This window comes from Tursiops truncatus, chromosome X, assembly GCF_011762595.2.
Source record: "Tursiops truncatus isolate mTurTru1 chromosome X, mTurTru1.mat.Y, whole genome shotgun sequence".
In the NCBI taxonomy this organism is placed as follows: domain Eukaryota; kingdom Metazoa; phylum Chordata; class Mammalia; order Artiodactyla; family Delphinidae; genus Tursiops; species Tursiops truncatus.
Window position 1 is genome coordinate 90189365 of NC_047055.1, and position 13461 is coordinate 90202825.

Genomic DNA, 13461 nt, shown 5'->3' on the forward strand with positions numbered 1-13461 from the left:
ATACATATATATACATTCTTTTTCATATTCTTTTCCATTATGGTGTATTACAGGATGTTGAATATAGTTCCCTGTGCTATACAGGGGGACCTTGTTGTTTATCCATTCTATATATAATAGTTTGCATCTGCTAATCCCTAACTCCCAATCCCACCCTCCCTCATCCCCTCCCCCTTGGCAACCACAAGTCTGTTCTCTATGTCTGAGTCTGTTTCTGTTTTGTAGATATGTTCATTTGTGTCATATTTTAGATTCCACATATAAGTGATATCATATGGTAGTTGTCTTTCTCTGTCTGACTTACTTCACTTAGTATGATGATCTCTAGGTCTATCCATGTTGCTGCAAATGGCCTTATTTCATTCTTTTTTATGGCTGAGTAATATTCCATTATATATATATACCACATCTTCTTTATCCATTCATCTGTCGATGGACATTTAGGTTGTTTCCAGGTCTTGGCTATTAATAGTTTTGCTACGTAGAGCTCTTTCTAAATCAGTACCTAGCGAGCTTTCCCCCTACCACCCTTTTTTGGACATCTGTATGGTATTCCATTGGATGAATAAATAAACATTTATTTAACTAGTTCCCTACTGATGGACATTTGCATTGTTTTTAATCTTTTGCAATTACAAATGGAGCTTCATTGAGAGTAATCTTGTACTTATATCATCTTCCATGTGTGCAAGTATTGCTGTAGAATAAATTCTCCCAAACTTAGTTGCTCATTAAAGGGCAAATAAATTTACAATTTTGATAGCCATTACTAAATTACCTTCCAGAGAGGTTATATACCAATTTGTGTTTTCACCAGTAATACATGAGTGTGTTTATTTTCCCATGTCTTCACCAACACAGGGTGTTATTAAATTTTTAGATTTTTGCTAATCTCATAGGTAAAAAATAGCATCTTAGCACAGTTTTAATTTGCATTTTTAAATTTTTTAGAAAATTGAGCATCTTTTCATATGACATGTAGACTCTTAATATACTAAAAAATTTCCTGTTAATTCAAAGAGTGATATCCTTGCCTGCAATTAGAAAGTTAGAGTGAATGCAGACCTTAGCTTTCCTGGACACATGTCAGGGTCAGAAAGCACCTTAGTGGTCATCTAGTACTATCCTGGTCTGATGCCTAAATGACCATGGATCCCTGCCTTCCTCAGCAGAGGTGTTCAGAGTTAGGGAGTTCACAAAATTGAAAACATCATCCTGTGGCCCTAACATTTAGAAAGTTTTTACAGAGCCAAAATTTTTCTGTAATTACTGCAGGACAGCTCTTGTTAAAGTGCACTATTCTTCTAGAGCACAATGAATATACCACAAAGGAATAATACTGGCTTAAAATAGAGGGAGAATGGCCAACTTCTCCCTCTCTCAGTAATAATTCTTCACCTGCTAGAGTCTTTAAATTATATTACATATTGTTTTCGTCACAATTAGAAATAGAATTTAAGATGTGAATGCGACCTATGTAGTATTCCTGCTAAAGATGCATAACCCCAATCTAACCATGAGAAAACCTCAGATTATACTAAATTAAAGACATTTTAGGAAATAACTGGCCCGAACTACTCCAGAATGCCGAGCTTATGAAAGCCAAGGAGGGGCTAAGGAGCTGTTCTAGATTAAAAGAGACTAAAGAGGGCTTCCCTGGTGGCACAGCGGTTAAGAATCTGCCTACCAATGCAGGGGACACAGGTTCGAGCCCTGGTCCGGGAAGATCTCACATGCCACGGAGCAACTAAGCCCCTGCGCAATAGCTACTGAGCCTGCGCTCCAGAGCCCACGAGCCTAGAGCCCATGCTCTGCAACAAGAGAATCCACTGCAATGAGAAACCCGCACTCCACAATGAAGAGTAACCCCTGCTCGCCCACAACTAGAGAAAGCCCGCGCACAGCACCGAAGACCCAACACAGCCAAAAATAAATAAATTTAAAATAAATAAATAAAAGAACTGAAAACATTAAAAAAAAAAAGGCTAAAGAGATGAGATGTGACAATTAATTACCATCTATGATCCTGAATTGGATTCAGGGAATCCAAAGAAGGGGAAAATATGCCATAAAGGATATTATTGGGAAAATTGGCAAAATTCAAATACAGATTGTATATCAGATTACAGCATGAAATCAAGATTAAGTTTTAGCTGTGATCATGCAAAAGAATGTCCTTGCTGTTAGGAAATGCACACTGAAGAATTTAGGGGCAAGGGGACGTGATATCTGCAATTTACTCTCAAAAGGGTCAGGAAAAAATAGAGAAAGAAAAAGACAATGATAAAGCAAATGTGGCAAAATGTTATTTGCCGAAAGTGGGTGAAGGTTGTTTGGGATTTCCTTGTATTATTCTTGCAACTTTTCTGAGTGTGTTTGAAATTATTTAAACATAAATTGAATATAAATACTTTTGGAAGAGTAACTTAAGCACAATATCCTTTTAGAAGAGTGACTGAAGTTTCCACCAAAATGTCATGACTGCTATAGGCACATTTATTGACAAGGGACAGGTGGTGATTGATTAAGTTCGGACTGGTTGGAAATTTTGTACGGTCCCTTAGAATCACTTCATAAACTAGACTAAGAGAATCAGTGAGTAGTTGGCTTTTGAAAACTGGCCTCTGTATTTTCCTTCTGAAGATACTTGTCTGAATTATTTTACCAGTAAGACGGCAGCGTACATAAGGGTAGAGAGGAACGGTGACCAGTTGTGTTACCTCCAGGGTCACGGTGCCACCAATCCCATCACAGAGGTGGTGGCGGATCAGGCAGAAGTGTGTCAGAAGTACTAAGGAGGGAAAAAAAAGATGAGTGTGGTGGTATAAAGCCATATTAAGGAGAAAGGGGATGGAAGAGGAAAAGATGGTTGTATTTGCTATAATTAAATATAGGTGAGTGTGTCTGAGTGTGTTTCATGGGTGGGAGGAATTGGTACCTAAAATAAAAAAGCAAATGAGAGGGTTATCCATCGGTTATTGTCACAATCTTACTGTAAAACAAACCACCTCAAAATCCAGTGCCTTAAAACAACAATCGTCTATTTTCACTCACACATCTGCAGGCTGGGCTCAGCAGGGGTTGGCTCAAAGGTCTGCTCTGCCTGCCTCTCCTCCTTCTTGGACCAGCCGGCTCCCCAGAGTATGTTATCCTCATGGAGATGACCAAGAAAAGGAAAGCAGCCCAGCTGTGCAAGTACATATCAAGCCCCTGCTTGTATCACTTTTGCTAATATCCCTTTGGCCAAAGTGAATCACATGGCTGAGGCTAAGGTCAAGGAAAGGAGAAGTAGACGCCATCCCTAGTGAGAAGAACTGCAAAGTTACATGGCAAGGGGTATGGATACTGGGAGGGAGGACGTGGTGGAATAATGCAGTCCTCCACAAGGGAGGCAGTTAGCAAGGGGAGAAAGACTGTTTTTTTTCTCATTAGAAGGCAAATTCTTCCAACCATTTGTGTTTGAAGATTCATCCTTTTTATTTTCCAGATAAGTTCATGAATATAGCATCAGGCAAAATCTTTCTGGCCCATGGAAAAGAGACTGTCCTTTGCTGCCAGCCCTGTCCTCTTTGCCAGCCTGCTTCACAACAGAGGCAGCATAGATGAAGAGAGGCCGTGTAGTTTAAGGGTTTAGAACACATTTAAATCTTGGTTTCACATGGATTCAACTAGAGATTATCATACTAAGTGAAGTATGTCAGAAAGAGAAAGACAGACACCATATGATATCACTTATATGTGGAATCTAAAATATGACGCAAATGAACCTATCTCTGAAGCAGAAACAGATTCACGGACAGAACAGACTGGTGGTTGCCAAGGGGCAGGGGACTGGGGGGGATGGAGTGAGAAGTTGGGGCTAGAAAATGTAAGCTTTTATATATAGGATGGATAAACAACAAGGTCCTAGTGTATAGCACAGGGAAGTAAATTCAATATCCTGTGACAAACCATAATGGAGAAGAATATTAAAAAAAGAATGTGTACATATATGTATAACTGAATCACTTTGCTGTACAGCAGTAATTAACACAACATTGTAAATCAACTATACTTCAAAAAAATAAATAATTAAAAAATATATACAATAAGGACATAATAACTATCTATCCTTCTATGCTAAGTTGTATTATTATATTAAAATATGAGAAATATCTTTTAAAAAATTAGTCATTTGCGGGCTTCCCTGGTGGCGCAGTGGTTGAGAGTCCGCCTGCCGATGCAGGGGACACAGGTTTGTGCCCCGGTCCGGGAAGATCCCACATGTCGCAGAGCTGCTGGGCCCGTGAGCCATGGCCGCTGAGCCTGCGCGTCCGGAGCCTGTGCTCCACAACGGGAGAGACCACAACAGTGAGAGGCCCGCGTACCGCAAAAAAAAAAAAAAAAAAAAAAAAAAAAAAAAAAAAAAAATTAGTCACTTGGCTTTCCTCTCGGAGTGGTTTACAATTTTTATTTCCTAATTCTACCTGCTGTGTGTACGTCCAAGCTGGAAACTGGGCTAAGTCTTCCTCAAGGAAATGGGGCTTTTCTGCCCTTTCAAGCTTCCGTTCTTATCTCCTCATTTCAGACCTAGAACTAGAAAATAAATTCAACCTGGCAAAATTTAAGTGCAACACCTTTCTCCTCTAATAACACCAAAAACTTCTCATTTACGCTGCATCAAAATTATCACAAGTTCAGAGTCAGTGGAATCCAGATTTGTGAGGTTTTGCCATGTTTCTTCTCTGAGCTCCTTGGGAGGCGCCCATGCCACGTGTCATGCAACGCTGTGCTTTTCGGTTTACGAAATCAGAAAACACAGCCTAAGGGAGCAGGGCCAAAGAAAGGTATTAGGAAGATAATGTTAAAACCTATAATAAAATTAAAACGATGAATATAGCTAGGGGAACTGTCCATCCAGGGAATAAGCATATTAGTGTAAATGGATTAAGAGTCAGAAATTAATGAGGTCTATTAATTGAGTTGATTCCTGTAATCTGGTAAAATGCAAATAACATCTTCTTGTAATCGGCACGTGGACTGCCTGAATGAATACCACTAGAACCACTAGAAAGCAGGTTTGGCTTAGAAAGAAAACAATACTTAAAATCCTTTAGCAAGGCCACAACGAGGGTAGCTGAACCACCACTTGACTTTGGAGCCATGGATTCCTGGAATTAATAAGAGTAATAACAATAGTGAGCACTTATAGGAGTACCTACGTGCCAAGTATTGTTCTAAGTTGACTCATTTAATCTTCATAGTTGTGCAGTACATGCCATTATCATCATCCCCATTTTATAGATGAAGAGATCGTGACATGGGTAGGTTAAGTGATTTGTCCAGGGTCACATACCTAGTAAGTATTGAAACCAGAATTTATTTTATTTTTTATTGAAGTATAGTTGATTTACAATGTTGTGTTAATTTCTGCTGTATAGCAAAGTGACTCAGTTATACATATATATACATTCTTTTAAAAAAATATTCTTTTCCATTATGGTTTATCGAATACAGTTATCTGTGCTATACACTAGGACCTTGTTGTTTATCCATCCTATATATAAAATCTTACATCCGGAGTGTGACCGGGATGGCGCATTTTCTTGCACTGAGTAATTCAGTGTCGCTGGCAGCTGAGCAGGGTGGAGAGTTCTATGGTGAAGTGAGGGGAGGGATTCATGTAGGAGTCCGGGGGAGCCTTGCTCTGAACTCTAAGGTGGGAAGTTGATGCTGGGGACTGCTACTCCCAGACTCGTAGCATGAAAGTTGTGATATCATCCTCGAACCATCAGCTTTGAAATTTAAAAAGAGTGGAGAAGACTCAAGAAACAGCCCAAAGAATTCTTCTAGAATCTTACAAGTACTTACCTCAGTTACCAGGTAAATAAGTGAGAAGCAAACTTTCACAGACAATTAATCATTGGCTAAAGGTTCCCAAAGACAAGCTGGAGAGTATCATTGAAGTGACAGAAATGTTGCATAATGCCAGTTTACTCATTGATGATGTCGAAGACAGCTCAGAACTCCGACGTGGCTTTCCCGTGGCACACAGCATCTATGGAATTCCATCTGTCATCAATTCTGCCAACTATATACATTTTCTTGACCTAGAGAAAGTCTTAACCCTTGATCACCCAGATGCAGTAAAGCTTTTTACTCGCCAGCTTTTAGAACTCCATCAGGGACAAGGCCTAGATACCTACTGGAGGGATAATTACACATGTCCCACTGAAGAAGAATATAAAGCAATGGTCCTGCAAAAGACAGGAGGACTATTTGGATTAGCAGTAGGTCTCATGCAGTTGTTCTCTGATTATAAAGAAGATTTAAAGCCACTGCTGAATACACCTGGGCTGTTTTTCCAAATTAGGGATGATTATGCTAATCTACACTCCAAAGAATATAGTGAAAACAAAAGCTTTTGTGAAGATCTAACAGAGGGAAAGTTCTCCTTCCCTACTGTTCATGCTATCTGGTGGAGGCCTGAAACCACCCAGGTGCAGAATCTCTTGCACCAGAGAACCGAAAACGTAGATATTAAAAAATACTGTGTACATTATCTTAAGAAAGTAGGTTCTTTTGAATACACTTGGAATACTCTTAAAAAGCTTGAATCTAAAGCCTATAAACAAATTGATGCATGTGGTGGGAACCCTGAGCTAGTAGCGCTAACAAAACACTTAAGTAAAATGTTCGAAGAAGAGAATGAATAATATTAAGCCATTCTCGATTAGGTCTGATAGCTTAGTTGACTTTTTTTTGTCTTTTAGCCTATTGCCTTTTGAAAAATTTGGACCAAGCTGTTGGTCTCCAAAAACTGAGTGATAGTGGTGATGTGAGTGAGGTTGTTCAATGTAGAATCCCTGCGTACAGATAATCAGCATAGTACCAAGTTGAAGGAATTGCAAGGAGGCACATATAAATAAGTCTAATTTGGATGTGAGAATGTGCTATGATGGGATGTTGTGGCCAACTCTGCCACGCACATTCTGTTGATTCTGTCCATAAAGAAGACTTCAGCTTCTAGGAACTTTTATCCACATACTTCCTAACTGTATTATGTGGGCATTTTGCAATTCATCTACCCCATTTCCAAGCCATTGACTACTTGGGACCAGTTTCTATAGCTAGCTGGCCCAACGACCACAGGAACTCCTCTTTCTTCCTAAATGTTGTTGCTTAGAATAGCTCATTCTTCTCCCTGGAAACTCCCTTACTAAAGTCTTCCATGAAAAAGCTGACAGTGACAAGCAAAAAAGCAAAAACAAAAAAAAACTTACATCTGCTATCCCCTACCTCCCACTCCATCCCTCTCCCACCCCCTTGCCCTTGGCAACCACCAGTTTTTTCTCTATGTCCCTGATTCTGTTTCTGTTTCATAGATAGGTTCATTTGTGTCATATTTTAGATTCCACATATAAGTGATATCATACGGTATTTGTCTTTCTCTTTCTGACTTCACTTAGTATGATAATCTGTAGTTGTATTCATGTTGCTGCAAATGGCATTATTTCGTTCTTTATAATGGCTGAGTAGTATTTCATTGAATATATGTACCACATCTTCTTTATCCGTTCATCGGTCGATGGACATTTAGGCGGTTTCCATGTCTTGGCTATTGTAAATAGTGCTGCTATGAACATAGGGGTGCGTGTATCTTTTTGAATTAGAGTTTTGTCTGGGTATATTCCCAGGAGTGAGATTGCTGGATCATATGGCAACACTATTTTTAGTTTTTTGAGGAACCTCCATACTGTTTTCCATAGCAGCTTCACCAACTTACATTCCCACCAACAGTGTAGGAGGGTAAAGTGAATAATTTTTAAAACTAATGCAAGAGCATTTATTATCCAGTTGGCCCCATGGAGAATCAGCAGGTTGGAGATTTGAGGACCAGCTCTGCCTCAGGAGAGCTGGGTTTATTTGGACATGTTGTTTACCTTCTCTGACCTTGTTTCCCTTTTTTTTTTTTAAATAAATTTATTTATTTTTGGTTGCGTTGTGTCTTCGTTGCTGCCTGCGGGCTTTCTCTAGTTGCAGAGAGCAGGGGCTACTCTTTGTTGCGGTGCACGAGCTTCTCATTGCAGTGGCTTCTCTTGTTGCGGAGCACAGGCTCTAGGTGTGCGGGCTTCAGTAGTTGTGACTCAAGGGCTCTGGAGCACAGGCTCAGTAGTTGTGGTGCACGGGCTTAGCTGCTCCGCGGCATGTGGGATCTTCCTGGACCAGAGCTTGAACCCGTGTCCCCTGCATTGGCAGGCGGATTCTTAACCACTGCACCACCAGGGAAGTCCCTGACCTTGTTTCCTTATCAGTAAAATGGGGATAATTTTTACCCTGCAGAACTACTGGAAGGATTTATTGGAATAACCTGTGTAAAGTCCCTGACATTATATCTGGTGAGAAGCCAGAGGCTCATTCCAATAATACTGTCAGTACTCAAATTATTTTATTTATTTATTATTATTATTATTTTTTGCGGTACACAGGTCTCTCACTGTTGTGGCCTCTCCCGTTGCGGAGCACAGGCTCCGGACGCACAGGCTCAGCAGCCATGGCTCACGGGCCTAGCTGCTCCGTGGCATGTGGGATCTTCCCGGACCGGGGCACGAACCCGTGTCCCCTGCCTCGGCAGGCGGACTCTCAACCACTGCTCCACCATGGAAGCCCTCAAATTATTTTTTTGAAACTCATATTCTTAAAGTGCCTTCAGATTTAGTTTGAGTTACAAGGGAAAGAAAAGTTTCATTATCCTACAGTCATATTTCATTTTTGACATTAAAAAATATTGTTCAGGTTGGTCTTTTGACCTACTTATCAAACATTTGGTGGCTTTTGACTATTGCCAAAAATGAAATCACCATTAAACGACAGAAATGTATTGCCATTCAGGATATTTCAAAAATTACATATCATGATTTGGAGGCAAACCTAACAAAATAAGAGTTTCAAAAATGTTTGAGCAATGATTTCATCAATCTTGGCATTAATAAAAAGCTTCATAAAAAGACTAGCTGGAAGGTGCTAGATCCTCTTAGAAGTGTACATTCTAGTGGGCTTGTTTCAAAAAACACACATATAATTTTATAGTCTTATCTCATTTAAAGCATAAACTCTTAGCTTTTATCAGAAGTATTGGGTTTTCTATTGTAAAAATAATGTCATTCCCCTGATACCACATTTGGTAAGAAACCAATTTCAATTTCCGAGCATAAAGAAGAGTTCATAAAAGTGCAGTTGTTTCCTTTTATTCCTTTGATGCAGAAGAGAAGTCAAACCCTGAGATAGGTTACCAAGAATGTTCCAGAAGGGCCTAGAATCAAAATATGTGATCCAAGGAAATTATAAAGGAAATTATGTGGCATAACATATCAGCTATTGTATGGCCATCAGCAGGAGGACGAGACTACCAAGAGGAAGAGCCAAAATACCAAGCAAGAAAAGGTTTTTTAAAATCTTACTGTGTTTGATTTTTAAAACAGCTTTATTGAGATAAATCATATAATATACAATTCACCCATTTAAAGTGTACAAGTCCATGGTTTTGAGTATATTCACTGTGTGCAACCATTACTAAAATCTAATTTTAGAATATTTTCATTACCCATAAAAGAAACCCTTTAGCAGTCATCCTCCCCCATTCCTCCCAAAACCCCCTCTCCCCCGGCCCTAGGCAACCACTACCTACTTTCTGTCTCTATAGATTTGCCTATTCTGGACATTTCATACAAGTGTAATCATACAATATGTGATCCTTTGTGACTGGCTTTTTTCACTCAGTAGCATGTTTTCAAGGCCTATCCATGTTATAGCATGTATCAGTACTTCTTCCTTCACATGGTTGAATAATCATCAGTTCATAGACATTTGGGTTGTTTCTGCTTTTTTTTTTTTTGGCTACTATGTGTAATGCTGCTATGAACATACATGTACAAGTTTTTGTGTGGATGTATGTTTTCATTTTCTTGGGTATATAGCTAGGAGTGGAATTGCTGGGTCATAGGGTAACTCTGTGTCTAACATTTTGAAGAATCGCCAAACTATTTTCCATAGCAGCTGCACCATTTTACATTCTCACCAGCAATGTATGAGGGTTCTGATTTCTCCATATCTGTTTGATTTTGTTTTCAATCAGACATTCAAGACTGCTGACAGCCGATTCAGCCTATTAAGATGGAAAGAATTAGAAAGAGATATAACAAACATATGAAGTGTTTCAGGGCTGCTGACAGTGTCATAAGCCTGTTGGATGGAGAATCAGGAAAACATTCAATGTAAAATAAAATATTTTAAACATTATCATCATCAACCAAGATTGCTTGTCACCACCTGTTCTTTTGCGCTTATTGAAAAAGCAAGACCAACTGTGTCTTGGAGACACAACATACATATTCATATTTAGAGACTTAAGGACAAAAACTGAAAAGGGAGAGAACTTAATGGAAATAAATAATTGATGATAATTATAATTGAGGAAGAAAATGAAGAACAATTTATGATATTATTTCAATGTGATATATTATCAAGCTAAATGTCCAATTTCACCTCTGCCATTCCCTCCCTGAAAACTGCATTCCAGCCCGAACCTCAGCTCCCACTGGCCCACCCTCTGATGACTCTGCCGTCCCATTTAGCCCGGATTCTTTGGCGGCTTCTCCACCTTTGCCTCTGAACACATAGCCTGTACTCATGTTACTCATTTGGCAACTTTTGACATATGGCATCTATTGTAGTTACTTAACTTTTGATGCCCGTCTGCTTTGCCTCCTTTCCTCACTTCCTGAACTCAGTCAGGGTATTCAACTTGTATTAAATTTCCTAATTCACCGAACACAGCTTGCCATTATGATGTGAGAATTTCATAACGGCATTCAATTTATCTTTGTTGAGTGATTTCATTCTGGAGCATGACATATAAATTTCACTGATGTCACAAGATGACAAGGCACAAATTTTTCTTGTCAATTTCTGGACCCTGAAAACGAGCCCCCCCCCAATTGTCTATTTTTTAAAACAATATACCAATTTCAGAATAACAGTGCACACTAGCAGCCCCAGATAAATATTGATCATAAACTGACACCTAATCGAATGTCTGACTCATCCTGTGTGTGACCCATTTCTCGTCTGAGTACACACACACACACTCCATGCACACAACCTCAACAAAACTTCACCTGTCAACATCTGCCTCTGAGCACACAAAACTTGAGCAGCAACAAAAAATAGGAGTTGCCACTTTCACAAAAGCCTGAACGTCTATTCCCAAGACTAGGAAGATAATGTTCATCTTCCTGAAAACCTTGAGAGATTTTATTTGCAACATTTTATGCTGCAGAGCTTATGAAATAAAATAATAATGCAACACAGTATACTTTGGTTTTAAATAGCCCCTTTCATCCAAGAAGCTTAAAGAAACTTACAAACATTACTCATTCACCTTCATAAATTTTTTTATTGAATTAACAAGATAGTCTACGGAGCAAAAGTTAAAAGCAATAAAAACAACCATATTTTATGTAAGGACTGTTCCAAACATATCCAGTTTCCATTTTCTTGACTTACATGAAATTATTCAGACTCTCATTAGTTTCAACCTCCAGGAGATAAAGCAACAATGAACTGCTGAAGTGTATAAATAAAAAAGAATAATTCAGAGCTCCAGTCGCATTTGTCTTCCCCCTGTCTAACTTAGAGCTTTAATTCTGAAGAAGGAAAAACCCGTGATACATTTCTTTCCTTGCCAATCCTATGTGTATTTCATGTTTTACAACAACTCCACTGTCTGTAATGGGGTTTGAGCTCTTGGGGGAAACTCTGTTGATGCAAATAGACATATTCTTAGGATGCTACATAATGCTTTCATGGCCTAGCCATTTGTTTTTTGATCTTGATATTGCAAAGCCAAAATTTGCTTAGGTCACATGTTTTCAAGTGGGGGGCTGGGGCTTGTGGGGAGTGCGGGAAATCTCACCCACTGTGGAGGAGGGCGGGGATCGTAATTAAACCTACCTGAGGATGCTGATTTGTACAGTATAGTAATTGTATTGGAAGTCTGTCTTCTCAGCTACTTCAGTCTATAGGCGTCTTAAGATCTGGTATTGTGGCTCCAGTATTCTTCATGGGTGTTTTCTTCAAGTGGGTACTAGCCATTCTAATGAATTATTTCTTAAATTAACATAAAAGCAAGACAATGCTCAAAAGTAATATTAAAATAACAGCATTGTCTTAGAACTGCTTGCAACAGCAATGAGAAAATGGATTTTCCCTAGGAAAGTGGAAGCCTCCACAAATGTCACCCTACCCTCTACCCCAGATTTTTCCAAACCATATTTTTGTTTGTGGTCTGTTTGTTGGGAAAATTCCTCACCTGTCTGGATGTTGAACTAGATGCTAAATCCAGGCCTGAAACTCTGCAGGTTTTATAATCACACATTCACGAGACTCTAGGCTCTTATATATGCCAAGGCAAATGTTTAGATGACGATAAAGTAAGATATTGCCTGTAGCTTTATTTTTCTAAATGAATTAAATGAATTATTTTTAAAGGAATAGTCAACAATGCTCAAGTGTTCTAGCTGATGTGTGACTTTGGCCCTATTTATGCTATGCCAAAATAATTATTTTAGTGGGAAACAAGACAAAAAAGTCCCATTTATTATTTGACATGGTGTAAATCAAAAAGAATAAAGATTTGTCAGTTTTAAAATATTTTATTACAGAACATTAAAAACATACGAAGAGACAGACTAATCAACACTTGTATACCCTTTACTACAAAAAAACAAACATTAACATTGGCCTTGCTGACTTTATTCTCATAAAATAAAACAAAATAAAAAAGAATAAGATTCTGCTTTAGCTAAGGCTTTATCCTGTTCCCTTCCTCTCCTTTCCATTCCTGAAGAAAATCAGTATGTTAAAGTGGGTGTGCAGTGTTCTTGTACATATATAAATCCACTGAAAAATGACTAACTTCAGCTAGTTATTTATTGATCCCTAAATTGGTCAAAGTGAAACTTATTTCCACCTTTTCCTACAATTGCAGCGTTGCAATAAACACATATACACTTTTACTTGGGCACATGTGGGAGAGTTGCTCCAGGGTGGATATTGACATGTGGAATCTTGGGTTGCTGGGTAGACACATAATCAACTTTGTTAGGTATGGTCAACCTGCTCTCCAGATCACTCATCTGAAGAATCTTATAGGCTCCAGATCCTCACCATTGCTTAGTGTTTTCAGACTTTCAGACATGTTAAATTTTTGCCAATCTGCTATATGTGAAAAGGTATTTAATTCACATTTTCCTGATTATAAGAGCAGTTGGTCTTTTAACATATTTCATATTTCATATGTTTTTTTGCCCACTTGGGTTTCTTCCTCTGTGAATTGCATTTTCAAACTTTTGGGCCATTGTGGGTTTTTTTGAAGTATAGTTGATTTACAATGTTGTGTTAGTTTCAAGTGTATAGCAAAGT

The 13461-nt window shown here is 38.7% G+C and overlaps 1 protein-coding gene across 1 annotated transcript; it reads left to right on the top strand.

The window, feature by feature from the left end:
• The first annotated feature begins 5954 nt into the window (after positions 1 to 5954).
• On the top strand, positions 5955 to 6695 carry LOC101321880 (geranylgeranyl pyrophosphate synthase). The gene has a single exon (XM_004315568.3). It carries the CDS (start codon positions 5955 to 5957, stop codon positions 6693 to 6695), a length of 741 nt encoding a protein of 246 aa, XP_004315616.1.
• Positions 6696 to 13461: the final 6766 nt, after the last annotated feature.